Source organism: Phoca vitulina, unplaced genomic scaffold (assembly GCF_004348235.1).
Source record: "Phoca vitulina isolate PV1807 unplaced genomic scaffold, GSC_HSeal_1.0 scaffold43, whole genome shotgun sequence".
In the NCBI taxonomy this organism is placed as follows: domain Eukaryota; kingdom Metazoa; phylum Chordata; class Mammalia; order Carnivora; family Phocidae; genus Phoca; species Phoca vitulina.
The window spans coordinates 5,929,898-5,957,632 of NW_022589746.1; the positions used below are offsets into that span (position 1 = coordinate 5,929,898).

Here is a 27,735-nt window from a genome sequence, read left to right on the forward strand (position 1 = left end):
CCCATCATCAGACATTCCCTCTTCTGATACCCTGTGTTCCTGCAGCCGTTGCCCTGTGCTCTTCTCCCCTTTGCAGTAAAGCCTCTCGGGACGAGAGTAGCCAGGGCCCCCTGTCCTCTCAGTGTCTGGAACTTGCCCACTGGGCTGCTACCCCACGGCTTCTACCAGGGTTAACTTCCAGGCGCTAGATTTGGTGGCCAGCCTCAGCTGTCACCTTGCATCCTTCCCTAGTGCTGGACCTGGTTGTCCACTTTCTTCACCGGCTTCCAGGACTGCACACTCTGGGGTTCCAACGACCTCTGGGCCATTTCTTCTTACCCGTGGCATCACTTCTAACTTTTGGGGATCACAAGCCCCTTTTACACTCTGGTCATCTCTGCGGACCCACTTTAGAAAAGTGTGTGTTTATATGGATGAAATTTATCAATCTGAATTTTCATCCTTTTTACTTATGGTGACTTCTAGCTAGCTTTGATTACTTTAAGAGTCAAAGGTTATGAGCTGAAATAGTGTTTATAATATAATTTTTGGTGATATATGTATTTCATCATTTATTCTCCTAAGTGATCAAATGATAATAACATTTACGACTGTTTTATAGTGGTTACTTAGATCATCCTGAAAATAAGGTCTCATTGCCATGATGTAATGCTGAAGCCTGAAATTTAAGGGGTCCAGAGACCCATTTTGAATCTCTTGAAAAGCCTGACAAAGTGGTCATTACATACAGTAATACGATTAGTCTTAGTATTAAATCTACTAAAAATTGCTCTAAAACCTGAATAGAAATTGTGGTGAAATATCCTATATTTCTGTAGAATTCTTCCCACATTCTCTCTTTTAGCCCCATATTTAGCCTTTTATTTTATTTTTTTTAAGACTTTATTTATTTATTTGACAGAGGGGGAGAGAGAGAGTGTGAGTGAGTGAGCACAAGCAGGAGGAGCGGCAGAGGGAGAGGGAGAAGCAGACTCCCCACTGAGCAGGGAGCCTGATGCGGGGCTCGATCCCAGGACCCTGGGATCATGACCTGAGCTGAAGGCAGAAGTTTAACCAACTGAGCCACCCAGGTGCCCCATATTTAACCTTTTAAAATATATTTAGTTCAAGTTTTGTACCTAAGTCTGTTACCCACAGATGTTTTCATCTTTGTGTCATTCAATCTTTGTCTGTCTGTAGATGTGATTCCTCTATAGCTGTGTCATGTACAATTTGGTTCAGTGTTTAGAAATCTCAACATTATTTTGTGAGTAATTTTATTAAGTGTTACAGCTAGAATTTTTAATGACTACATCTGTCTGGTCTACTTAATAGTTCCTATCCAGCTGGGCTTTTTTATGGTTTCCAGAGTTCCTCAGTTATAAATAAATGCTATTATACAGAATCTTTGTAAATGCAATTTTGTTTTTATTTTTAAATGATTGCCTGCTGACAAGTTCTCAGGAGTATGATTATACAATCAAAACCAAACCTGGCCTTGCAGTCTTTGAGGTGTTAGGATTTTTCTTTATTTTTGCCAGTTTTGTTGAAAAGAGTTTCATTATTTGAATTTGCATTTCTTAATCATGAGCAAGGTAAAACTTTCCCCTGTGGATTTAATACTTCTGTTTCCTATTATGTGAATTGTCCCATATTTCTTGTCTGTTTATCTGTTGGGACTTACTACGCTTGTATAAGCTCACAACCCTTTTTGATCAATCATATCGATTATACGTTTGTATATTACTTTCCCTTTTATGCTGATTTTGATTTTTCAGCATAGAGAAAATTTTGCACACCTTCAGAACACTGCATTTATGGCCATTCTGGTGGATGATAATTTCTTTTTCTTTATTTTTTAAAATTGTGTGATTGCTGGGGCACCTGGCTGGCTCAGTCAGTACAGCGTGCAACTCTTGAGCTCAGGGTTATAGGTTCAAGCCCCACAGTGGGTGTGGATTACCTAAAAGTAAAACCTTGAAAAAAAATTTATAATTGCTTTTGTTTGCTACTATATTTATAAACAAATTTGTAAATGTAGGCATTTTACATTCGTGGCAGACTGACAATTTATAAAGGATTTTCGAATGTGTCATTTAAAAAAATTTTTTTTAAAGATTTATTTATTTTAGAGGGAGAGAGAGTGTGTTCGAGCAGGCGGGGGGCAGAGGAAGAGGGAGAGAGAGAGAGAATCCTCACACCAACTCCCCAACACGGGTCTCGATCTCACACCCCTGAGACCATGACCTGAGCCGAAATCAAATCAGATGCTTAACCGACTCAGCCACCCAGGCGCCCCTTGAATGTGTCATCTTATTTAAATGTCCCCATTGATGATATTTTATCTGTTCTATATCTCTTTTTTTCCAGGCACCCAACAGGAGGATCCTTTATTCGTCCCAACAAAGTAAATTTTGGAGTGGACTTTCTCACTGCAGTGAAGAATCGCTATGTGTTAGAAGATGAACCAGAGGAAGACGTAAAAGAGCAAACCGTTATAATTGGAAATAAACCCGTGGAAACTATTGGGTTTGACTCTATTATAAAACAGCAAAGGTACGTAGGCTTGATAGCGGCAGAAATGACTTTGACGGTTTCATCACTGTTCAGAATTGAAGTTCAGCGGACTGTATGTTGATACTCAAAACTTTGCCTCCAAATTGGTCTGTCCTTTCTGCACAAACAGCAAATTGAAATCAGAGGAATCCGAGGACTGAGTCTTTGGGGAAATTAAAATTCTTAATTTAGCGTAGGGTTGTTGGGCTTTTCTGGATTGGAATTAAAACATTAGTTTGCCCATCACTAATATTTATACCAGCCATCTTGTCTAATAAGTAACTGAGATTGACATTTTGGTCCTTTTCTATTTCATGGTGACATTTCTAGCGGGGTGATAAGTCAGAAGGGGAAACAGAGCTCTAAGTTGGTAACTGCCATGTGGCATGCTGGGCCCATCCAGAACCGAGTTAATTTCCATCTCTGGACGCACACCCTTTCTTCCCTGGGGTGCTTGTGAAATTGCAGAATCCTGGGCCCCATCCTAGACCTGGATCAGAATACCATGGGCTCTTGCTTTTAAGAAGTACCCCAAATTATTATGTAGAAGTTTGAGGGACACTAAATAACGCCTTATAAAGCTGCTGAGTGCAAACATTCCATTCTCTGAAACTCTCTGTACACTGGTTCTGTGAAGAGGCCTTCTGCCCACTCCGATGCACAGGCTGAATCACAGTGAGTAGAAGTTGATGTTCCACAAAAACACAACTGCACAAGAACCTTTCAGATGACGGTCAGTGCTGTGGTGTTTGACCCGGACCCGGAGAAGGTGGCCTAGTAGTGCCCCCTGGTGGCCACAATGGAGAGTACATTTGTAGCCACTTGGCTTCTTTCTCTGCCTCTCAAGTCAAATAAACTGTGGTTTTGTTTAAGTCCATTTATTTGCTATCTTATTTTGCCGTTACTGTGAAGATTTAACATGACACCAGATGTAAAGTACACGTGGTGACCGTGTTGAAGAATAAATTCATTTCTGGATACCTCTGCTTTTTAGCATAGGTGACCAGCCTTAGCAACAACAACAGAAAACTCAGAGGAACCATCCAAATACCTATAAACATAGAATGGATAAATAAATTATGCTGTATTCATTCAGTGGCAGTGAATGTGAGCAAAAATAACTGCTTGCGGCAACAGTACGGGTGAAATCTCATTAACATAGCGTCCAGCCCAAGGAAGTACACCTTGAATGATTCTGTCTGTATGAAGGTCAACAACAGGCACAACTGATCGATAGTGTTAGAAGTCAGGCTAGACGGTTTTGAGGGGAGGAAGCAAGGGTCAGGGGCACAAAGAGGACTTCCCAAGTTCCGGGGATGTATTTCTTGATCTGGGTGATGGTGACCTGTGTGTATTTATTTAAAATCACTGAGATGTGTACTGATGTAGAGGTAGGCTAATGCATATACTCTTCCTATATGGGATTTTTTTCAATAAAAAATATGTGAAGGAGGAAAACTCAGAATAAATCGAGATTTAAAAAAAAAAAAACTTGACCGTTAATTTACAAAGCAGCTTACACTCACTGTTGAGAATTTAGAAAATAGAAATCAAACAAAAGGAAGTTGTGACTCATGCTACCACTGAGAGATAACTTTCATGGATCTTTTTTGCTCTTGATCCTACTGGTTTACTTGGATTTAAAGAACTATGTGCTTTATAGGGTTGGAGTTCTTTGCTTCATCTTCCCATTTAAAATGCAACTATTGGGGGGAAAAAAGGTGCAAATATTGAAACATCTTTTACCCCAAAAGAAGCACATTTTTTCTTACTGGTTAATCTGAATACCATGGCTCTGTGAAAATTGCAAACAGATTTTCCTCCCCTAGCTTATGAACGACTGTATAACTCATGAATTCTTTTAGTGCATGACCTAACTACTGGAGTATCATGGCATTCCATAGTTAGCTAGTGTTTCCCTTGGAACGGACCCAGTGTTGGAGTCAGGCTGGATTCAGACGTTAGCCACCTTCTAGCTCTGACACTTTCTAAGTTCTAAGCCTGAGTCTCCTCCTTTACGAAACAATACCTAAGCTGTTAGACCTGCTGTGGCTAACACGGGAGACTGTCGGTCAATACTGGAAAGAATCCCCCACTTGAAGCCATCATGGTATCTCCTTAATGATATCCAGCTGACCAGCTCTGAGTTTGTACCACTAAGACTTATGGAAATGGAATTTAAAAAACCCCAATAAAAGCCAGTATGTATCACTTCTCTTGGAGACGGCTTTGGCTCTGGAGTGAGGTCTGTGCTGAGAACTGGGTTCCCAAGCTCTGTGGGCAAGGTTTCCGTGGGCACAGAGGGATATTTTTAATTTTAGAGGGAAACAGTGGCCTCTGTTGGACACGGAGCAAACTATTAGTTTGAAGTTGTTCAGTTTCGTGATAATCCTACAAATCCTTTTATTGGTGTCCCATGCTTGCAAAGCTGGGTTTTTGGTGTTCCTGTGATAAAAAGCAACTATCTCCTGAAAAGCATCGTGAAACAAGACATGAAGGTAGCGATGTCCAATCTGATTCCAGGGTTTAGGAAGTTGTGCTGGGCCCAACTGACACTCAGTTTGAAGGACACACATAATTATTACGTTGTTTGGCCCTAACTACTTACTAAATGTAAACTGTGGTGTGTTTTGTTTTGTTTTGACTTATGGGCACACTGAAAAAATTACTGGAACACCAAGGGCGCTGTGAACTTGAGCCAGTTTGGGAGCCTCTGCCCTAGACCTTTGTTGCTGCCTTTCCCCCAGTTTCTCATTACTGTAATAGCACATGCCTGGCATTTCAATCAGAGTGTTTCCCCCAAGGGTGGTCAGTTTTTTGTTTATTTTTATGAATACTTACAAAATAACTTACTGTATGTCAGGCAGTATTCTGAGATTTCACAAATACTAAATTATAGCATTTAAAAAATTGTAAAAAGCACAATACAGAATTTACCACCTTAACCATTTTTAAGTGTATAGTTTGGTAGCGCTAAGTACATTCACGGTGTTGTGCAGCCATCCTCTCCATCCATCTCCAGAACCTTCCCAAAATGAAACTCTGTCCCGCTCCAATAGCAGCCCCCGGCCCCCAGCAGCCACCATGCTACTTTCTGTCTCTGTGAAGTTGACTCCTCTAGGGACCTCACATAAGTGGAATCCTACAGTATTGTCCTTTTGTGATTGGCTTCTGTCCCTTCGCATAATGTCCTCAGATTTACTCACATTGTATTGTATGTCAGCATTTCCTTCCTTTTTAAGGCTGGGTAATATTCCATTGAATGGACGTACCATACTTAAGTTTATCCATTCATCTATCGATGGACATCTGGGTTGTTTCCCCCCTTGGGCTACAGCGGTAATGCTGCTTGAACAAGCGCGTAAACCACAGCATTTTAAAGCTATGGAATCCGAGGCACAGAGATTCTAACTCCCCTAAGGCCCAAGGAAGTGGTGGGATTGGGATTAATGCAGATCCTCTACACTTAAAACGTGGCTTCTGAGATTATCTAGGAAAGCTGAAGATATGCATGCTCTCCAGGATATAACCCTAGAGAGACTTTCACAAGTGAATGCGAGAAGCGTACGATAGTGTTTACTTCAGCCCTGCTGGGAATAATATAAATGTCAGCAGAGGAGTAAATAAAGTAACTGTGGTCTATAAGATATGAAAACAAATGCTCTAGAGCACATGGGTTGACGTAGCTGAATCTCACTGCTGAACAATATACCGTTGGGGGGGAAAAGTAGCTTGGAGGAGGATAAATACAGTAGGATACCATTTATATCAAATTTCATTATAGATAAAATGCTATGATTGTTTAGGGATATGGAAATGTGTAGTAAAGCTATTAAATGCTTAAGTTGAAACAAGCACCCAGTGTGGGGGAGCAGAGGAGGAAGGAATATCCTGGAATGGGACACGAAGGACTTCAGTTTTATTTGTAGTGTGTGTAACGCTTTCTTTTTCTTCTCTTTTAGTAAAGCTTTATTTCTGAAACTGGTGGGTACTGGTACTGGTTATTTTTGGTAACTTCTTCTATGAAATGCTTTTTAACTTTTTAAAGGGCCAGTGGCCGTGTACATGTTTATGCATACGTGTGAACTATATGTTTTTCATGCAGTCAGCTGAGCAAGTTGCAAGAAATTTCTCTGAGGAACTGTGCAGTGAATTGTGCTGGTGACAGAGGAACAATTGCCAAAGCATGTCCTAGTATCCTTTTCACTGCGAACCTGACTTTGAACTTGACGCTCGTGCCGGACACGGCCAGTAGCCCACCTGGTGTCTGTTCTCCCCGACTTTCTTCCTCAGGGCATCTGCGTCTCCCCTGGGCCAGTCGCCACCCCGGGAAATTATTTACCTTCCCGGACCCCTCTGCCTTCAGGTGAGGCCTTGTGACTCCCCCCCAGCCAAGGAAATGTGAAGCAAAAGTGTCTGGACAGGGCTCCTCACACGGGGACACACTTGGCTGGCGTCTGCCTTCTGCCCCAAGCCGTTACCCTGGCACACAGTGCCCGGGGCCTGACAGCCATCTTGTGTGCAGAGCGTCCAGTGTGGACAGGGAGAGAGGAGGCAAAGCCCTCACCCACACCCCGGGGCCCCCGCACCAGCCCTCCTGGACTGCCTTCCTGTGAGTGCACAAAATACTCTCCTGTTTCATGCCGCTGGTGCTGTTTGTCACAGGAGCTCAAAACAGGCCCTTCCAAAACTTGTAGTCTCTTTTCTCTACCTTCTTCTAGAAGTGGTTTCTGTTTGTGTTTGCCCTATATTGCTTTCATGTCCACAACTAAAAACATAGGAGGTAAGTTTAAAAGAAAAATCCCCCTGGCAAATGAAAGAGACTTTCTCGAACTTTCAAAGGTTTTCTCACAGTTCTTTAAGCCTGCCTAATCTCTGTGTAATAGTTTATGCCAAAGACAGTTTATAATCCGTGTTCTCCGAGGGAAGAGATGGCAAATGGGCAGCCGTCTTTAGCCAGCTGTTTCTAGCTATCCCTGTGGTGCATGCTTTGTGGTGACAGAAATTAGAGCAGAGCTCCTCAGCCAGTGTGTCTGCGGGGTTTGACCCCCTCAGTCGGACTTGGTCACCTTGCCCGTGAGCAGCTCCTCCATGGGCCCCAGCGAGCTGGGCCAACGCAGTCCCATCCTCCGTGGTTAGGGGAAGCGAAGCAGATGGTGTTGTTTGGTAAGGAGCAGGATGCCACGGTGGTGTCTGGAATGTTCTGTGATCTGCCCAGCCGGCTTCTGAATGATTTCAGAAGATTGGGAATTGGGTGGTTCAAGACGTATTTTCAGCGTATCAGAGAAGATGTGGCCAGTAGGTGGGTTTGGTTGCTCAGAGTTGTCAGCAGGGTCCTGGGGAGCCCACATCTTGCTTGCCGATGCTGTTCTTTCCTGGGGAAAACGTCCCCCAAGTCTTGAAGAAATGCGGTTTCATGAGATGATCAAGTGACGGCTGATGTTTGCAGGTACAGTGATGAATGTCTTCCAGTTGCTGATTGAGTTCTTGCCTGAAGCAGAAGTACTGTCTGTGTCTAATCCAGTTGTCCCTTTCGGGTGGCCCCCTTTGAGGTCACTCCCTCCGCCAGGACGTCGGGCCACTTGCCGAGCTGGGAAGCTCCCCCGGAGGGAGGATGAGCTGCCTCCTGCTCTGCTAGCTGGCTCTGCATCGGCGGGGGGGTGAGTGGGGGGTGTGTGTGGGTAGAGTCTGTGCCTGCGAGCCGGAACCATGTAGCGCCCGGAGCTGCTTGGCCTGTGCGTGCGTGCGCGTGAGGGGCACTCATGACAACTGCCGGGTTGTTTAGAGCTGATTTCAGAGTGCAGGTGGTCTGTGTGCTCTGGATAGACTAGCAGGTGTGTTTATAATCTGAGCCTCCACGATGGAGAGTATGAGTAAGTGAAGGATTACTGGACTGGATCCCTACCCTTGCTAACCAACCCCGTGGTCCAGACTTTGTAGTGGCCTGCAAGGCCCTTTGTGGCATGGCCTTGGCCCCTGCAGCCTTTGTACCCTCATTTCCAGCACCTCCCACTCCCTTTACCTAAACCCGTTCTAACCTCAGGGCTTTTGCTTGTCTTGTTCTCTCTGCCTGGATGCTCTTCTCCCAGATGGCGTTTCCTCATTTCCTGTGGTTCTCTGCTCAGATGGCACCTTCACAGCGAAGATAGTCTTCCACGACCAGCATATGTAACGTACCCACACACCCCTTTCCTGCATCCTCGGCTGCTTCTCTGAGCCTGTGGCTGTATGTGGCATACTGCAGAGGCACGTACTTGTCGCCGTCTCCCGAGCTGTGACTGTTAAGTTCGCTGCTCGGCTCCTGGCCCCCCGGCAGTCGTGGGACAGAAGAATGACTGATTCCCCAACATAGCAGAGTCGTGTGTAAGATCCTCCTTTAGCGGCTTCAGTCCTGCCCCAGGCTTCTCTTCCATCTCTCTGTCCGGGGGTTCTGAGCTGCACCCCCTCTTGATGGCACCACACTCCCCCGAGATACTGAGCTCAGGTGCCTTTTTCTCTCTGTCCTGCTGGTTTCTCCTTCTCTGAATTCCCAAATCATTCTTAGCACTTAGAACCTTTGTCCACGCTCACCCCCGTCATCTGCTCTGGAGGTGCCGCTAGTGACCTGGGGCTTCCCGCGGTGCAGAGACTGAAGGTGTGTGCGTGGCCGCGAGGCCGCCACCAGAAGGAGTGCCCGGGTCGAGGCCTGTGCATGCACCGTAGGCGCTTAATAAAGCAAACTCACCATTGTTCTTTTTTTCTCTTTTTGTTGGATACTGCAAGAATGGTTTGGCACTGGGTAGGACATTTGGTTCTTACTTACTTGATTGTAGATGTTTGTCTCAAGTCTGCAGCAGATGACAGTGAACGTTTTCATTTCTAAATGAAGAGTTGGGTGACTTAAAAAGGTAAAAGTAGCGTGTGCTCGTGAAAAAATTTCAAGCAGAAGAGAGGGTGAAAGGTGAGAAGTTAAAGATCTGTGCTCCAGAATTCAGAGGTGACCACTGTTCTTTTTTTTTTTGGCCAGTAAAAGTGGGATCTTTGACCTTAGGTAGAGGGAGCCATCGCGGCTAACCCATCAGCAGATGAAACCCGTGGACAAGTAAGTGCAGCAGTACACCCTAGGGACACCCAAAAAGCAATGACAATAGTAAGCCTCTGGGGGAAAGTCCAGTCAGGAGGGGCAACAGTGTAGAGTCCGACTCCCAAGATGAGGGAAATCACACCGATGAGAGCCAGGGACCACGGTGAGCAGGTGTCCATCAGGACGACTGTTCTGTCATGTGTGAATCTTTCTGTATTACTCTTCCTTAATGTGTGCTTTGAGATATCAGAAAAGCAGATTTGTCAAGAAACCTGTTGTCCTCGTGGGATGAAGTCCTAGATATTGCTGATCAGCTCAAACACCTGGAAGTTCTTAATCTCAGGTATGAACTCTTGGGCATCCATTTTGTCACCCCTGACCTCTCCTCTTTCCCTCACGGCATCTCTGTGGGAACGAGGGGGAGATGGCTTAGTGGTATTTAAACTTAATTTCTTCTTCTTTTTTTCTTTTGAGTGCACGCGAGTTTGGGGAGGGGTAGAGGGAGAGAGAATCTTAAGCAGGTTCCACACCCAGTGAGGAGCAAACTTGGGACTGGATCCCATGACCCTGAGATGATGACCTGGGCCTAAATCAAGAGTTGGAAACTTTTTTTTTAATTTATTTTTTATTATGTTCAGTTAGCCAGTATATTATATTAGTTTTTTTTTCCTTTAAAGATTTTATTTATTCATCTGAGACACAGAGATAGAGAGAGAGCACGAGCAGAGGGGGAGGGAGAGGGAGAAGCAGGCTCCCCTCTGAGCCAGGAGCCCGATGTGGGGCTCGATCCCAGGACCCTAGAATCATGACCTGAGCCGAAGGCAGATGCCCAACCATCTGAGCCACCCAGGCGCCCCCATTAGTTTTTGATGTAGTATGCAATGATTCATCAGTTGCGTATAACACCCAATGCTCATCACAACACGTGGACACTTAACTGAACCACCCAAGTGTCCCTTGTTTATTTTTAAGCTCTCCCCAACAACGTGGGGCTCGAAGTCACGACCTCAAGATGAAGAGTCGCATGCTCTATTGACTGAGCTAGATAGGCGCCGCTTTTTGGGGGGTGGGTGGGCCTGTTGAGCTGGGAGATCTTGGTGTCTCCTGTGAGCCTAACCATGAAGGCTGGGCCTTCTGGGGGAGTTGATATTTAAGTGGGGAGTAGGAGAGGTGCTGTGAAAAGTGCTTATTCATCCTGAAGCTTCTGGCACTTAATTGCCGTAGGAATGAGCACTTTCTTTGGAATGCTGTTTCCTTCAGTTCTGATAAGGATTGTCCACCAATCTGCGTGTTTCACTGATGGCACCGTTTTCCAGGCCTCTTCAAACCCTTGGTTAGTTTCAGTCTTAGAACCTGATTCCCCGAGGGCTCAGCCAGGCCGAAAGTATGAAAGTACTCGAGCCAGCCTTGCATGGACCGGTGGATTGTACCTGGTTCAGGCAGGTTCAGGTAGAGCGGAGGGTCGGGCCTAAATCCGTGGTGCTCCAAATAGGGCAAAGGGTGTCCTTTGACCCCTGGCGCCTCCTCTTCTGGAAATAGGGGCTCATGTGTTTTCATGGTACCTTCCTTCACAATGACTCAGGATTGAGCACTTTCTGAGGTGAGGATCACAAGAGAGCATCGAGAAGGCAGTGATTGATTTTGTCCATCCTGATAGCAAGAGAGCAGTTTAGAGACTCTGGAGGAGCAGGATTGTAGCCCCTGGGGCAGTGTATCAGCACAACGCTTGAGAGGGCACTGAATTTTGCGGGGCCCAGAGCCTTGCGAGCTGGACGCTGACCTTCTGAACGCCTGAGCCTTACGCTCAGCCAGCTGCCTTGGTCCTCTGAGAACATCTGTGCACATCAGATACCAAAAAGTCATGTATTCGCAAATACTAAAAATGAGGTAGCCTGGACTCCCTTGGTTTTGAATTAATTTCACTTTGAGGTCGAAACAAACCAAACTCCTCATATTAGATCCCAAATTGTTGCTTTTGGAGACTTTCACTCGGGCCTCCTGGGAGCAGGCAATCAACACATTTTGACTTCTTTGTCTACACAGTGAGAATAAACTCCGCTTTCCCTCGGGTTCACCGTCTCGAACCGGAACATTTCCTGCACTGAAGGTTTTAGTCCTTAACCGAACAGGAATAACATGGGCAGAGGTAATCCTATTTCTTTGGTTTATTACCCAGAAGTAAGAAATTTAAGATCGACTGTGGCTTGATTTTAATCATCCTATTATCCAAATAATAGGATTCTTTAAACTGACTCACAGAATGGAGTTACAGAATCGTTGTAGTGAAGTAGAATTTTATATTTTGGGATTGGGATTTTCTCTCTCAGCTCCTTCTGGATTGTTCTGGGGTGTCTTTCTGGACGGTGGCACTCCATAGCGAGGTGCAGTTAACGTATGGCTAACTTAGAGCCGTCGAGTTAGCTGTTGATGGAGCTTTTAGCTCACCCAGTTTTCCCACAAGTGCTCCGAGGCAGAGCTGCCGCAAGATTCTCGCATCCTTTTCTTGTTTAAAGTTGGGCTTCTGGAGTCCACTGTGCCTCGTATACAGCTGGGTTCAAAAGTGGACTTGTGGCTGCTTCGCCCGGCAGCATTTGGAACTTACATCTGGCACTGCTATTTTTCTATCAGAGGTGACCTGACCTCACACGCCCAGAATATTCCATTTTCGCGGCTAAGTACCTCCCCGGCAAAGTCCTTCGTCTGTGAAATGCCACTGGGGCGCCGCCCTCAGAGACAAGTCACCTTTCCCGGTGCGCGTGTGCCCCAGCGCTCCTTCGTTGGTGGTGGGTTTAGATTTAGCGTGAGAACAGGCAGGGCACATAGAAATTCAGGTGCTAGAGATGGTGGCAAAGTTCAAGTGAGAAAATGTAGAAATAGTTGTTAGGAAACACCGTCTGATGAGTGTATCCTTTACACACCCGGGGTGGCATTGAGAACTGAGCAACCGTGTTTAACATCAAGTTCCTTCCTTAGCTGAAGCAAACCGTGTCACATAATGAGAGTGCGCGCAGTGCCCATCTGCACGTCTGCTTTCTAGGTGCTCGTACAGTTCAAGACCTCCCCGGAGGACGCCTTCACAGCTACCACACTGTATACGCTCCTGTGTCATTGAAATACTTTGTCACCTGTCCACTAGGTGCTCCGGTGTGCCTCTGGATGGCCAGTCCTTACGGAGCTGTACCTCAAGTCCAACGATCTTTTCATTTCAGAAAGGTAACAAGGGTTTATTTATGTGCATGTGTCCCCATCTAGTCTGAATACATAAACGGTCTCAGTGATGCCTCACGCTGATTTTTTAAAGGATTTGCCAATAAGAATTAAGAAGCATGCTTACTCTTCACAAAGTAGGATGCCAACTGATTATTGGTTCTAATTGAGGAAAAGCCCATCAGAGTGAGAGCCTTGAGTTAAATATATTTGAAGACAGGGATTTTATTAGTTTCACAGAAATATATTTAACTTCTGTTTCTAAATGGAGGTTCTTTAGGAGATGCTTTATAAGGATCAAAGAATGCATTTTAGTTATTTTATTATTTTTTCAAATAATACATTTTAGTTAGCATTATCTGCTTAAGGTTGGTGTACCAAAGTATATGTAAAAGCTTGTTCTCCTTAAGTAAATTAAATATGTTGTCTTTCTCTTTTGTTGATTATCATTAAATTATTACTAAAACTAAACATGGCAAATTTACAACAAATTCTCATTGAACGATTCAAATTAATGAGATTTTACTGTATGGAACTATTTATTATACAGGCAAATGCAGGTGTTTTTATTTTTATTTTGTTTTTAAATATTTTATTTATTTGTTAATTAGGGAGGGGAGGAGAGCAAGTGAGTGGGGGAGGAACAGAGGGAGAGGGACAACACCGTGCTGAGCATGGAGCCCCATTCAGGGCTCGATCTCACAACCCTGAGATCATGACCTGAGCCAAAACCAAGAGTCGGACACTCAACTGACTGAGCCACCCAGGTGACCCTGCAGTGTTTCCAAATTACACTTTTTATTTTGAGATAATTTGAGATTCCCATGCAGTTACCAGAAAGAATACCTGGAGATCCCCTGTACCCATGAGCCGGATGCCCCCCTCGGTAACATCTTGCCAAGCTGCGGTACCTTATCACAGCCAGGGTCCTGACATCGGTCCAGTCGAGATGCAGAATGTTTCCATCACGACTAGGCCCCCCATGTTTCCCTTGTGTGGTGCTATCCGCCCACCTCCCGCCTTGCCCTCTCCTTTACGCTAAATGCGGTATTTTAAGGCCATATCTTTGAAAACAATTAAGAGATTAAATTCATGTTGAAATGCTTTTATTTTCCATACAGGCCGGCTGATGTTCTACAGACAGTCAAATTATTAGACCTTTCCTCTAATCAATTAATTGATGAAAATCAGCTGCTTCTAATAGCCTATCTGCCCAGGTAATTTGCTCCTAAAATGCCAGTTGCAATAGTGCTTAGGAAATTTTTAGTGAATGGATCATATGCTATATTTGCTTTCTCAGTGGAAATATGATGATGGAATTCACAAACTGAGTGATTCCTGTTGGGACACTTTTATTTGAATTCATGTGGAGAATGTCCCTGTGAATCGCATACACTGTAGTCTACATCTGCAGTAGGTAACTGAAGAATGAATAATTTGGCCCTGGTGCTGATGTCGAAAGTCTTCATTCATTAACCTTTGGGAAATTAGACTCTCTTTCCTCCCTGAGACCCATGAGCACGTAGCGCAGCCGTGCGCACCAGGAACAGGTGGGTGACTGTAGAATCCTCAGAACACATTCTAGAGTCCACCCCGAGTGCCCCAAATTGCACTCTGTGGTTTTTTCTAAGCATTTCACGTGGAATGAGAACCTAGGGTATGGGGGGAGAAATTACAGATGCAGTCCGGTTGATAGCCTATAGCATTTTCTATTGTGCTTTGTAATCAAATTTAACATTTTAAATTTCAGATTAGAACAACTAATCCTTTCTGACATTGGAATTTCTTCTATACATTTTCCGGATGCTGGAACTGGTATATAAGATCATTAGCTCCCCTCCCCTGCCCAGTACCTCATAATTGAGCTCTTTCTTTCACTTCTGCTGTGTAACTTCATTCTCCTTTTTTTCTAGGGCACAAAACATCCATGTTTCCTTCCTTGCAGTACCTCGTAGTAAATGACAATCAGATATCACAAGTAAGGGCTTCTGCAGAACGTGCATACCGCATGAGCTCTCATTGTCACTCTCACCAGGAGTTTGTCGGTTCCTTCCGTTACAAAATATTTATTGCATTTTAAAAATATTCTTTATAAAGTTAATTTTACCTCCAGTATAGTTAATGTGCAGTGTTTTGTTAGTTTCAGGTGTACAGTATAGTAATTCAGCAGTTCCATACATTACTCAGGGCTCATCGAGATAGATGTACCCTTAATCCCCTCCCCTCTTTCCCCCATCCCCCTCATCCACCTCCCCTCTGGTGACCATCTGTTCTCTATAGTTAAGAAGAGTCTATTTTTTTGGTTTGTCTCTCTCTTTTGTTTTCTTTTGTTAGTTTGTTTTGTTTCTTAAACTCCACATGAGTGAGATGTATGGTATTTGTCTTTCTCTGATTGACTTACTGCACTTAGCATAACACCCTCTAGTTCCATCCATATTGTTGCAAATGGCAAGATTTCATTGTTTTTTATGGCTGAGTAATAATTCCATTGTGTATATGTTCCACATCTTCAGTCATCAATCAGTGGACATTTGGGCTGCTTCCATGGTTTGGCTATTGTAAATAATGCTGCTATAAACATAGAGGTGCATGTATCCCCAAGTTAGTGTTTTGTATTTTTTGGGTAAAGACCCAGTAGTGCGATTACTGGATCATAGGGTAGCTCTATTTTTAACTTCTTGAGGAACCTCCATACTGTTTTCCAGAGTGGCTGCACCAGTTTGCATTCCCTCCAACAGTGTAGGAGGGTTCCCTTTTCTCCACATCCTCGCCAACACCTGCTGTTTCCTGTGTTGTTGATTTGAGCCATTCTGACAGGTGTGAGGTGATCTCTCATTGTGGTTGTGATTTGCATTTCCCTGGTGATTAGTGATGTTGAGCATCTTTTCCTGTGTCTGTTGGCCATCTGGATGTCTTCTTTGGAGAAATGTCTGTTCATGTCTTCTGCCCATTTTTAATCCAATTGTTTTTTGGGTGTTGAGTTTGCTAAGTTCCTTATTTATTTTGGATACTAACTCTTTATTGGATGTGTCATTTGCAAATATCTTCTACCATTCTGTCGGTTGCCTTTTAGTTTTGTTATGGTTTCCTTCGCTGTGCAGAAGCTTTTCATTTTGATGTAGTTAAGAAATATTTTAAATTGAAAGAGAAATGTTTCCCCTCAGAAAACCCAAAAGTATTAAGAAAGAAATTAGTTTAAGTCACAGTAAGCAGACTGTCATTTTACATGGCACAGTTCTAGAGTGAAAGTGCATGGTCTTCCTAGTGGGTGCTCGGTGCATGAGGACAATCCCGTGCCTCGGATTGGAACTAGGGGCTTTTGCTTTTTTTTTTTTTTTTTTAAAGATTTGATTTATTTGACAGAAAGAGAGACAGCGAGAGAGGGAACACAAGCAGGGGGAGTGGGCGAGGGAGAAGCAAGCTTCCCGCGGAGCAGGGAGCCCGATGTGGGACTCGATCCCAGGACCCTGGGATCATGACCTGAGCCGAAGGCAGACGCTTAACCCACTGAGCCACCCAGGCGCCTCGGGGCTTTTGCTTTTCTCTTGCTAGTTCACATACTCTAAGAAATTAGCCTGAAACATGTTCATTTTCACATATTCTCTTTTGCTGGGTTTCAGTGGCCATTTATCAACGAGCTGGATAAGCTACAGAGTCTGCACGCTCTGTCCTGCATCAGAAACCCCCTGACCGAAGGGAGCAAAGAAGCAAAGACCACGCGTCAGCTCATCATCGCCAAAATTGGTCAGTTGAAGACCCTGAACAAATGCGAGGTGAGTGCTGGGAGCAGGACTGGATGCTGGGTAGAGTAGGAAACAAGTGATCAAGAAATGTGCAAAATTGGAATGTTGCAAAGGGTTATCAGTGCAGTTTCCCTCCGGATGGTGAATTGTTACCCTGTGCGTTACTCAGGGATGGTTCTTCCGGGCTCCTCAGGAGGCGGCGTGGGTCAGTGGAGTCCGGGAGAAGCCTGTTGCTCGGCTGCCCCTTGAGAAGGGGCGAGGAGTACTGGGTACTTGCTCCTTGGTCTTGGGGGGATTATAGGCAGAAAGAGGATGGAACCACAGAGCTTATTCTCTTCTTCTGAGCCACTCTGCTCATAAAACTGCTGCTCGCCTGGAATAATCTGCTCCTAGGGTTGGGGGGGCACGTGGGCCAACCTCATGGGGGTGTTGAGCCGCTGCCGCAGGCCGGATGCCGGCTTAAGACTGAACTTCTTATTTCTTCTTCAGTGAACTCCTGAATTCTGTCCCTGTTAGAAAGGAAAGGTAAAACTAAAAGGCCTGTCCCTCTCAACGTGGTGATTCTCCATGGGTGAGCAGTGAAGGAAGGACAGGGTACAAAACACAAGCCAAGTGTTAGAGAAGTACTCGAAGAGACCTGTTTTTATTCCCCTTCCTGTAGATTCTGCCGGAGGAGAGGCGGGGGGCTGAGCTTGATTACCGGAAGGCGTTCGGAAATGAATGGAAGAAGGCCGGCGGACATCAGGATCCAGACAAAAACCGACCCCATGAGGAGTTTCTCGAAGCGCATCCCAGATACCAGCTGCTGTGCCTTAGTACGTGTGGCCGCAGCCCTCCCTGTGCTGCCCTGCCCCTGCAGCTCCAACCGCTGGGCGTCGGAGGGGACCGTCGGCGCCCCTGCTTTTCTCCTTCGGGGCTTTTTTGGGTGTCTTTAGGGAAGAGTCAGCAGCCTCCCTCAGCGCAGGGAACCTGGGGAGTCTGAGGGTTCCTGGGAGAGATTGGCATTGGGCGGGGGCATTGGGGGGGGGGGGGCGGGGGGGGGGGGGGGGGGGGAGAGCAGCTCTGAGGGGAAGCTCCTCCTGTCTGCGTGTGTTCATCGGGCTCCCCACTCCGAGAGGTCGGTGGACTCCTCCTTTAAGGGGGGCAGGAACCTGGGGAATTTTAAACGTGCGGAGCGTGTTAAGGTAGAAGCCAGGCCCTGGTGTTTCTGAAGCTCCCCAGGTAGTTCCGCTGTGCTGACGAGTGTGTCCTTTCTCCTCCGTGCTGCTGAGGGCGCCCCCGATCCACCCCCATCCCTGCCCCCCCTCCTCCCTGCAGCTCGGGCTCTCGCTCTGCTCGGTGCTTCCTTACCTTCCCCAGCCTGGGCCCTCAGGCCCTGAAGCCACCACTTCATGATTCTCTGTCCCTGACATACTCCCCATTTTGTTTTGACTTCATTATTATTCCACATTTCACTTTTATGTGATTTTTTTTTTTTTTTTAATTTCCTAATGTAAGCTGCTCACCGCACAAAGGCTTCAGGCTGGAACATTATCTTTGAGGAAGAAAAGCTGCCTGGGGGAATTGCTTTCAGATCACTCCCATTAGCTGGCCCAATTTCCCGGCTACTTTAGGTGAATTCTGAATCACCTGGGGGAGAGGAAAGGGGAAAGGGAAGGTTTTGGAGCAGCCCCGCAGACAGGGCTCAGGGTGTCCTCCCCGCTCAGAACGGGGGTATTTCTAGAAATGCAGGCACTGGCCAGCCCAGCAGAGAGTCAGAGCCGAGAGGCTCTCCCTGCGCCCTTCTCTTGAGGCTGCTTTTCCAGGCGCGGGGCTGGGGCCGGGTGCCCAGCCTGGCATGGTACCATCTGGCTGACACCTGAAGGTGTCCTGTGAGTTACGTCCCAGCTGGTACCAGAGTTATCTGTTAGGACCCCGAAAGTGAGGGAACTGTTGGCAAAGGCCAAGCTCTGCATCAGTGTCTTAGGTATCTGAAGGCACAGGCTGGTCGGGCAGCAGGACGGCGTCTGTCTTTGAGGAGCAGCAGCGTGAGACGCCGCGGATGGAGGGGTCCGTGCGGGGAAGCAGTTGCTGACCATCCCTCCTAAAAATAAACAAGTAAACAAGTAGCCGAATAAAAGGGAACAGATCCCAGGTTAGCAGGGCAGATGCTGCTTGGCGTGTCCTGGGAAGGCAAAGGCTCTGCCGATCCATTCAGTGCGTGTATTTTTCCTTCTGGTGGCCGTGGGTTTATCATCATCCCTGTTTATGCTGCTTCCGCAGAATATGGTGCGCCTGAAGATGGGGAACTCCAAACACAACAACCGTTTCTGCTCAAAAACCGGCTACTGAGTAAGAACCCCACACTCAAAGACAGCTTATTTGTATTCGCGTCCTTAGGTGCCAAGATAGGAGCTCGTAGGGATTGTTGGTTTCTCCTAAGTAAGTACCTAGAGTACTCCAGTTTTGAAAGAAATGATGAATTCTCAAACATTTGAATTCTCATCTCGAACATTTTAGCAATTCCCAGGCTTTCGGCACATTTGATTGTGTTATAAATGGGGGGAGCGTGCGAGAAGTGCACCGACTTGTGATTTGTAAACATGTGGCTTTTCTTACACGGGGACACTCAGCTGCCTTGTCAGGAGAGGGGGAGGAGGGGAGGCACTAGAATGCTGGTCCAGCGTTTTCTGTTGTTGTTAATTCTCTGAAGGATTAATAGAAGGAATTTGCAACATCAGTAAGACCTGTTCCTTTGTTAGGATCCGAGCCCGGCGGTACTGACAGCAGGTCATGGGGCAGCTGTGGGTAACGTGTGTGCGATTTAAAACCTTATCACAGTAGCTCTCAGTCTTTTTCCTTTTTTTCTTTCAAGCACTGAAGATAAAATACCCTAATCAAGTTGATCGGAAAGTCCTAGAGAAACAACTGCCAGGTAAGAAAAACAGGCCTTTTGCATCCTTACACTTAGCAAACACTGGCCTAGGCACGACTTGGCTGGAAGGAAAATATCTAGAAGTGTGGACTTCTGGAGCTTATAGGTTTTTGCTAATCTTTTATGATCTAAAACACAATCCATCGACACTCCCCCCAAAAGCTCAAGTCTTCCGTACTCAGGTCAGCTTATCTAGGAAAGGCTTGTTAAACCGGAAGCCCTTGCGTACGATGACATCTTGAGCCGAAGGCGTGAGGGCTGGAGCGGCGTGGCCTTTCCTGAGCCCACCGCTGTTTAGTTCCCAAATTATGGCTCTGGTCCAGAGAGACCGTGTCACTGGGCTACAGGAAACGTGTCCTGGTGAGCTGAACTGAACTGTGAATTATTTGGACATTTGTGACTTCTCATACACCCTACTCCTTACCAGTCAGGAGTCCCTGCAGAAAGGTCTCGGATGTGGTCTTTTAATGGACACACTGAAATGGTTTTCTTTGGAAAAACAACTTCAGAACTCTGTCTAAACATCAGTGTTACTGGAACTGAATTAGTTTCATTTCAAAAACACTTTTGTGTCAACCAACTGGATTGATCTAATGTACCGTAAACTTACAATTACAGTCCCTCTTTCAAGTATACTGTGAATTACCGGATAAAGCCTGATTCACGGTTAGAGAGTGGTATGGACAGCTTGAGTGTGGAGCGGCGAGGTGCTGAGGAAGAGATGAAATGTGTATCACCCTAAGGGACTCTCGTAAAATACTTTTCTTTGCTGGTCAGTGCAGTAATTTCACATTTTTAAAATTTCTACTTTGTAGCACTTGTAATGGCAAATGTCACCACCACTTAAATGTTTACTAGCGGGGAAGGAAAGGGCCGACTGAACTCCTGCAGCATCAGGTAGCATGAGCGAGAACGCAGGAGTCTGGGGCCCCACTGGCCAGTATGGCTGCCATGGGTGGCAATTTAAATTGAAATTCATTAAACAAATAAAAAAATTCAGTCCTGAGTCGTCCTGAGCCCGTCGCACTTCAGGTGCCGGCTGGCCGCACGGATGGATGACTGGACGAGAAAGGAGCACGTGTGGTCAGTACATTATGAAACCCACCCGTCCTGACAGAACCGGAGAAAAGCCTGGAAGTGTACACCCCCGTTAAACTTTCGCACAACCGTCTCTACATTTTCTGAATGTTAAGACAATCGTGTTTTAGACGTTTACGTTAGAAATGGTAATGTTATTTAGAGCATTACGTGCAAATTGCCACCTTTCCTGTAGACACAGTGCGAGTGGGCAGATTTCTCATCAGGACTGTAGGACCAAACGTTTTGTTTCTGACACGACTTAGGAATGTGTCCTTTCCGTTGCTAGGTAGGAGTTAACCCATCACTAACCACCCTCAGAACAGTGGAAGCCGGTGCACCGAAATCTTTATAAAAGGACAAGATTATCTACACACATTCACACGTAAAAAAACAAGTTATGTGAATGATGTCAATTGTTTGTAGTCAACACATAAACAAGGCCAGTTTTTCTTCTAAAATAAAGATAACATTTATTATCACAAGTTGCATAAAAACACAGACAGCTTTACAAAAATCATTTCTGATAGAAAAATATTTGAATACATGTGGTATTTGTAGGAACACCATACTATTGCTGTACCTCCAGCTAAAGCTTCAGAGAAACTCTGTTTCTCATCAAAATATCCAGTATTTACCACCACCCATCTTTGGAAAGAAGTTCATAGTGTTTTCTGAACACACCAAAGCATTTGCTCGTGAAGCAGGTCCCCTGCGCACGCTCGCAGGGAGCCTGCGGACCGCCGGTCCCTCCGTCGCTCTACAGAGGGGGAAACCAAGGCAGAGTGATGGAGAGGTGCCCTCCGGATGCCTGAGCCCCCACTCCAGTGTTCTCTCAGCCATCCATAAGCGAGTAATCACAGAGGTTTAGAAAGTGAATGATTTTAACTCACATTTACTCCTCTCTGCAGAGAAGATGATTTCTGGCTTATTCAGATGCAGGAGGAAATATTCACCCACTGAAATGGTATGAAAAGCCACCGTCAAAGGGCACTTCGGTCAGACACTTGCTCGGTTCCCCACAGCTTCCCATGTGTCAGGTCAGCGGTGTGGAACCGGCTCTCGGGCCCACGCGGTGGGCGAGCCTCTCCGATTGCTGCGGGGAAACGGGTACCGTGAATCGTTGCGACTGGGGTCTTGGCAGGTGAGCTAGTTTTACACGTAACTGTCATTCGAGAGAACTGAGGGTGTTTCTTTCCTTGACAGACTCCATGACAATTCAGAAGGTGAAGGGACTGCTGGCCCGTCTTCTCAAAGTTCCTGTGTCGGAACTTCTGCTGTCCTATGAAAGCCCTAAAGTAAGTTGCCCAGCAGAACACAGAGTTGGCTTATGTCCCCCAAGTGTGATACGGGTTGCTTCTAAATGGGAAACACACACCTCTGTTTGGGAGGGGGCACATGTATTAAGACGGATCTGTCTTTATCACCCCAACCCTCTGTTCTATTTGTAGATGCCTGGCAGAGAGATTGAACTAGAAAATGACCAGCAGTCATTACAGTTTTATTCTGTGGAAAGTGGAGATTGTCTATTGGTGCGATGGTAACAGTGAACTAAGAAAGTTCGGGGACTGCACTGTTTATCATGACTCGGGGTGGGGGGCACCGGAAATAAAGGATTTATTGGAACAGTTCTGTCAGAAAAAGGGAGAGGTTTTACACCTTGCCCTAAGTATAGAAAAGGTGGTATTTTTCATTGGGAAGAGACCATTTCTAGGCTTGTATATAACAGTAGTAATAAAGGCTTTGCACCTACTAATGATTTTCTGATTTTATTTCATATTTATAGTTTGTGACTATACATTTCAGTATGTGGAGATTTAAATATTAAATAGAACCTAGCTAGTCTAATGAAATCTGAACATAATGTCAGTCATAGGACCAGTTTTAATGGAACTCTATGGATACTACTAGTTTTAAAAGGTTTCCAAAATGATTTGGATAGTCATTTTGGGAAATGTCCCTTAAACTTAGGGAGGCACCTCTTCTATGTGTAACGTATGCTGTGATCTCTTCCCTCCGTCACACTGTTTTTAGAGTACTTACAAAAATACATTGTATGCTTTTCCCTACAGCTGTACCTAAGCTGGGCATATATTCTTCTATAGAAGATTTCCATCTCTGATCAGAATTCAGTTAGGTTAGGTAAACATGACACAATGACAGGAGGGAAGAAAACATTCATTCTTTCTAAGTGCCCACTATTTAGCTGTATCCTTTCCCTACGTCACTAAAACCCTGAGAGGTATTTGATTTACAGCCACAGAATTTTAGCTTTTTTTTAATAGTACTAGACTGTGACCTTCAGGATCTAAGTTAAATGGCAAAAGAAAACTGGAATTAGCTCACTTAATAAATAAGTGAACTTTAAAACCAAGGTCCAGAACTGAGAATTATATGGGTTCCTTTTCCAATTGCCCACTTCATTCAGACATTTCCATTCCCAAACTTTGGTATAAGTGACCACACAGCATTCTGTGAGTTGTTTTTGGCCCTTAATTATCCTAATTATGCCTTACAGGGCCATTCTGTAATCCAGGCTGGAATTCACATTCTTGGTTACTAAGATTTCTGAACGAGGCCAATTTTAACCAAAAGTGATGATAGGTAATGAATTATAAACTAGAAATGATACATCAGGTTTTAGAAATGTTTTTTGTTTTATAAAACAGTTTGGTGTTTTTCCAAGTCTTCCAATATAGAAATAAAATTTTTGTTATGTACAGGATCAGCTCATTTTTAAAAAGGACATTCTGTGCAAACATTTAGAAAGATCACGTTGGTTACAGGTAAAAAGTGCCAACCGAGCACTCTCCTGGGCGGCCAGGTGTCTGCTGCCCCACGACGGGCTCTCGGGGGACTCCGCTCAGCGGCCGCTCCCGAAGCACCACCGGTTAAAACCCTCCCGCGGCTGCCTCGCACCGACAAGGATCCCCGCACCGCTCCTTCAGCTGCCACAGCTGCGTCAGCTCCTGCGGCGAGTACTGCGGGGAGGACAGCATGCCCGGCTCACACGTCTTCTCACACAGCCACAGGCCGTCCTGGCGACAAACCACACACAAGTGACTCGGGAGCCGTGGGGCTGAGCCCGTGGGTTCCGGGGGGGGGGGGGGGGGGGTGTCCAGGCGCGCGGCGGGGAGGGCGGCAGGCGGCAGAGGGACTGATGTGACCAGAAAGCCCGGGCAGCGCACACGGAGCTCCCTGCAGCTGTCCCCGCGGAGTCGTCCGACATTCTGGGGGCCATACCAAGTATTAGCTAATTCTCCAGAAACCCGGCGAGGGAGGACCCCTTTCCCTTTCCCAGACGACAAGCTGAGAGTGAAGGGCCCTGCCCAGGGTTGCAGTGAAGTTTGCAAAGGGAAGCCGATGTGGGTGAGGTGAACACGAGGGACCAAAACGGACTCAGCCTGAGTCCCGAGCACCAGCCTCCTTCGGAGACAGAACACAGAGCCAGAGAAGCCCGCTCGGTCTGAGAACACACCGATGCTGCGTGCTATCAAACGCGCCTTGTTAAAGCATGGCTGAACCGGTGGCAAAGGAGAAGACACTGGGGCAAAGGGGCCGGGGTCAGCACGTGCCATGAAGGCTCCGCGGGGTTTGAAAAGGCCACGTCCAGCGACAGGAGACTCAGAGCCAGGGCCCCTGAGGTGCCAGACCTGGGGGAGAGGGAGGAGGAGTGTGTACGTGTGTGTGTGTGTGTGTGTGTGTGTGTGTGTGTTTGTGTAATTCAGAAAACAGAACCTGCGACTCAGCCTTGACCCTGGGTGCGATGGAAAGGGGTCTGCCCTGAGCATCTGGAAGCCCAGCCTGCACTTAGCTGGGTATATGGCAGGAGTCACGTTCACCCAACAATGCAGTCAGAGATGGGAATGCCCTTCAGTGCAAGGCAGACACAACATAAATCCTCTTCGCAAGAATGCATTTTAAATGCCTCCATTTCCAAGGAACATGAGGTTACACACACAAGTCTCTGAACACATCAGGAAACAAGCTCCATGAGCAACGGTCCGTGGACACATCAGCCTACACAGACCCACAAACGACACAGCTATCACCACAGACACAGAAAATGATCTTCAGTGTTCAACAAGTCAAAGCTGGCACTTCAATAGGACACAGACTGTCACAGTTGACCCAGTAGATGTGGGTCTACTCCCGTTCACCCCTGAAGTGAGGGGGCCCTGCATGTTCCTCTGCCCCCTGCACCTTCCGTGGCCAAAGTGGAAGCTGCAAGAATCCAAAATTCAACAGAAAGCTTTGAGGCGAAGCTCAGCTTCGTGCCTCCTCTCTTCCATTTCTGGTCTCTGCATATTCATTTCTTTCTTTCCCTGGCTCAGTGGTCAGTGTATTTTCAAAAACACCTTCCGGTATTTTAAATCCAGTGTTTTATTTGCATCAGTCAGAAGGGCTGAAGGGTCCGTGGACCATCACGCTGCTGGAAACTTCAGCCAGCTGATTCCTTAAGGTCTTTTTTTTTTTTAAGTAATCACTATGCCCAGCATGGGGCTCAAACTCATGACCTCCAGATCGAGAGTTGCATGCTCTACTGACTGAGCCAGCCAGGCACCCCTGATTCCTTACATTTTAAAGCTACAAAGAATTTCTAATCAAACGTGTAAAAACCTAATTCTTCTCTGTGGGTAGGAAACTTCCATCCAAACATTTTTTTTTTTGGTTTAAACTCAGAAAAATATGAGACCCTAGGTGGATCACTGGGAATTAAACCAAGAGCATGAAGAGCACAGCTCTGACGCCAGACCTTCAAGTCACTGTTTCTGCCCAACGTCTGACCCAGAAACCTCATTTCCTCACAGCTCCTCAGAACCCCAGGGCTAGCCGCCCCGCAGGCCCACTTACCTGGTATCGAGTAGGTCCTATGGCTGCCATCCAGATGCCCATGCTTACGTCTTCACCCTGTATGCGCCCCGTGAAATTTAAATGCAGACGTTTAAATGCTGTATCATCTCTAAACACGATGCCCCACATTCCCATAATAAGTCATCTTTCCACTTCTTGGCTTTGTAATTATTCTACCAGGAAACGCCAAGCCCGTATTAACACTTGTACACAGAGTAACAGCTAGTGGCCATTAACACCCACCATGATGAAATGACTAGACACAAGACAGCGAGGGGCCGGTCAGCCCTTCTCGGGGGCCTCACACCTCCGGCACCGGCCGTATAAACGATACAGTGGATCCAATTGCTAGGCGGGTTGTTTAGTGACACGGTCACCAGAATCAACAAAAAAGCAAGCCCCTGCTTTATAGTCTTCCTTCTTGTGAATGCCAAGCTTTCCATTCCTCCAGGGACTACACTTGTAAATGTAGTCTGAAAACCTAGTAAGTAGGCTCAAAGAAAGATTTAGGAATAGAATTTAGAGCCAGGATCTGGAGGCTAGGACTGTGTCCCTGACCTCTGAGGGTGACTCCTCTACAGAAGGAACAGCATGCCTTCCCCCAGGGATGCTGGCTCTGTGCTCAGAGACGGAATCCTGGGCTGGATGAGACTTGGTGTGAAGAGTATACCGTCAGGTCAGAAATCTGGAACTACCTGGTAGGTCTTGAGTCTGCCCGCGTTGCCGGCGAGCCAGTGGACGATGTCCCTGGAGATGACGTACCCCGAGCCGCAGGCAAAGGCTGGGTAGGCGGGGCTGGGGTACTCCAGCTCCTGCCACTTGCCGGTCCGGTCCACGGCCCAATTCAGTCTGAAACTGAGAGTCAAAAACAGTTGGCGGCTTCGTGTCGGCGCGACGGCTGTCCTACCACTATTAAGCCGGACCCCTTTATATCACTACAAAGGACCAAGCTGTAAAAGCAAGGAAAGAAGGAACATTTTTTTTTTTTTTGGTCTAAGGAACGGCATTCTTTATCTAGCAGGTGCGTTACGTGAAAGACTGGTGCATCAAATTCTCTAAGTTACATTTGTGGAGTTTCTGAAAGTACCAGAGCATCATCATGTGTACATATGCTAAAGAAGATCATGAATCCATATTGGATTCCTGAAGAAACACAGCACAATTTCAGAAATGTGTCACAACTTTCTTCTAACAAGATACCATGTACGGCAGCTCCTCACGTGAGTAGTGCTTATTTCTAGGCCGTGACGATAAAAGCCACATCATCTTCCCGGTCTTCCCCTCCTTCATTACCTTAGCCTGAAGTTTTTCATTTTACAGGTTTTCCCTCTAACTGTAGATTGATAACATCCAGTAACCAGGACCTGGGGGGCGGAGGAGGGAGGCTCCCTATCTGGGCCACATTTTGCTTGTGTGTTTCATTCTAAATGAATTCCTTTTGATCAGGTACGTGAAGCCAAAGGGCTAACAAGGTTTAACTTACTTTCCCCACCAAAAATTAGGCCCATCCAGATTCTTGTGGGCAATCCTATTAAACACAGCTTCCAAGTCTATGTAACAGTCGTCATCTGTCTTTAGCAATAAGTCAAAGCTGGTTGTTTCCACAGTCCTGTTGGCAAAAGGGAATATGAGGGTCATTGCGTCCATAGGAAAGGAAGCGGTGACATCGCTACCATCTTCCTGAAGAGCCGTCCCTGGACGACCTGCACACTTGTTCAGTTTCTTCGTCCTTCGAGGTTGAGAACATGTGCTCAGAACACCGCTGCTACCGAATGCAAGCCTCACTTGATACTCATTAAGTGGCATAACACAGAGAAGCACCAAGCGGATTTTAAAGGTGCCAAAGAAAAAGAACACAGTAAAAAAAAGATCTGGCTGAAGTGGGACCTATGAGCAAACAAACGCTTCTGTGACGTTGTTCCCGTCAGGCTGCCAAACATGCGAACCTTGTCACTGGGATTCTTAACGAGGCCCACGGTGAGGGGACAGGCAGGGGACAAGCATCGCCCCAGCTCTCCCCCGGAACCCTGCTGTGCAAGATGCTCTATTCGGTGCCACGAGTTATACTCCACTCAGGTATTTGATGGTTTTTAAAACACTGAGCTGTAACACGGACACGTATTTCCCCTCAGAAACGATTCCCAGCAATTAAACTCTTATAAATGACCTTTTGGAAGGCCCAGGAGGGTGACTTCGTTTACCCAGACATATAAGGGTGAGTGGAGACAAAACGGACTTCTTCATTTCACACTGCCAATCCCTGTCCACCTTTGATTAAAAAACAAAACAAAACCCAGAGTCTTGCTAGGGAACCAAATGACAGAAATGTGAATAAAAGAAAT

General features: G+C 46.1%; 2 protein-coding genes across 10 annotated transcripts in view; one reads left to right on the forward strand and one right to left on the reverse strand.

Moving 5' to 3' along the window:
• TBCE (tubulin folding cofactor E) overlaps positions 1 to 22,098 on the forward strand; it is a 93,153-nt gene extending 71,055 nt beyond the window's left edge. For 2 of the 7 annotated variants that reach the window (XM_032430224.1, XM_032430227.1), the window contains exons 4-16: positions 2,350 to 2,535; positions 6,641 to 6,729; positions 9,842 to 9,941; positions 11,642 to 11,744; positions 12,735 to 12,811; positions 13,927 to 14,022; positions 14,556 to 14,620; positions 14,719 to 14,783; positions 16,426 to 16,578; positions 17,210 to 17,363; positions 18,811 to 18,969; positions 19,403 to 19,462; positions 21,746 to 22,080. In XM_032430224.1, coding sequence (XP_032286115.1) covers positions 2,350 to 2,535; positions 6,641 to 6,729; positions 9,842 to 9,941; positions 11,642 to 11,744; positions 12,735 to 12,811; positions 13,927 to 14,022; positions 14,556 to 14,620; positions 14,719 to 14,783; positions 16,426 to 16,578; positions 17,210 to 17,363; positions 18,811 to 18,969; positions 19,403 to 19,462; positions 21,746 to 21,990 — 1,552 coding nt within the window. In that variant the 3' untranslated portion in view covers positions 21,991 to 22,080. Of the gene's footprint in view, positions 1 to 2,349; positions 2,536 to 6,640; positions 6,730 to 9,841; positions 9,942 to 11,641; positions 11,745 to 12,734; positions 12,812 to 13,926; positions 14,023 to 14,555; positions 14,621 to 14,718; positions 14,784 to 16,425; positions 16,579 to 17,209; positions 17,364 to 18,810; positions 18,970 to 19,402; positions 19,463 to 21,450 lie in introns of all 7 variants that reach the window. The other 5 variants (XM_032430225.1, XM_032430228.1, XM_032430226.1 and 2 more) reach the window with 5 other exon arrangements.
• A 1,321-nt stretch (positions 22,099 to 23,419) lies between these two features.
• B3GALNT2 (beta-1,3-N-acetylgalactosaminyltransferase 2) overlaps positions 23,420 to 27,735 on the reverse strand; it is a 57,698-nt gene continuing 53,382 nt past the window's right edge. The window contains exons 9-12 of one of the 3 annotated variants that reach the window (XM_032430231.1): positions 26,877 to 27,002; positions 26,089 to 26,248; positions 25,394 to 25,450; positions 23,420 to 23,577 (exon numbers count right to left, since the gene is read on the reverse strand). In XM_032430231.1, the coding sequence (XP_032286122.1) occupies positions 23,431 to 23,577; positions 25,394 to 25,450; positions 26,089 to 26,248; positions 26,877 to 27,002 (490 nt within the window). In that variant the 3' untranslated portion in view covers positions 23,420 to 23,430. Of the gene's footprint in view, positions 23,578 to 25,393; positions 25,451 to 26,088; positions 26,344 to 26,876; positions 27,003 to 27,735 lie in introns of those variants that run through there. The other 2 variants (XM_032430232.1, XM_032430233.1) reach the window with 2 other exon arrangements.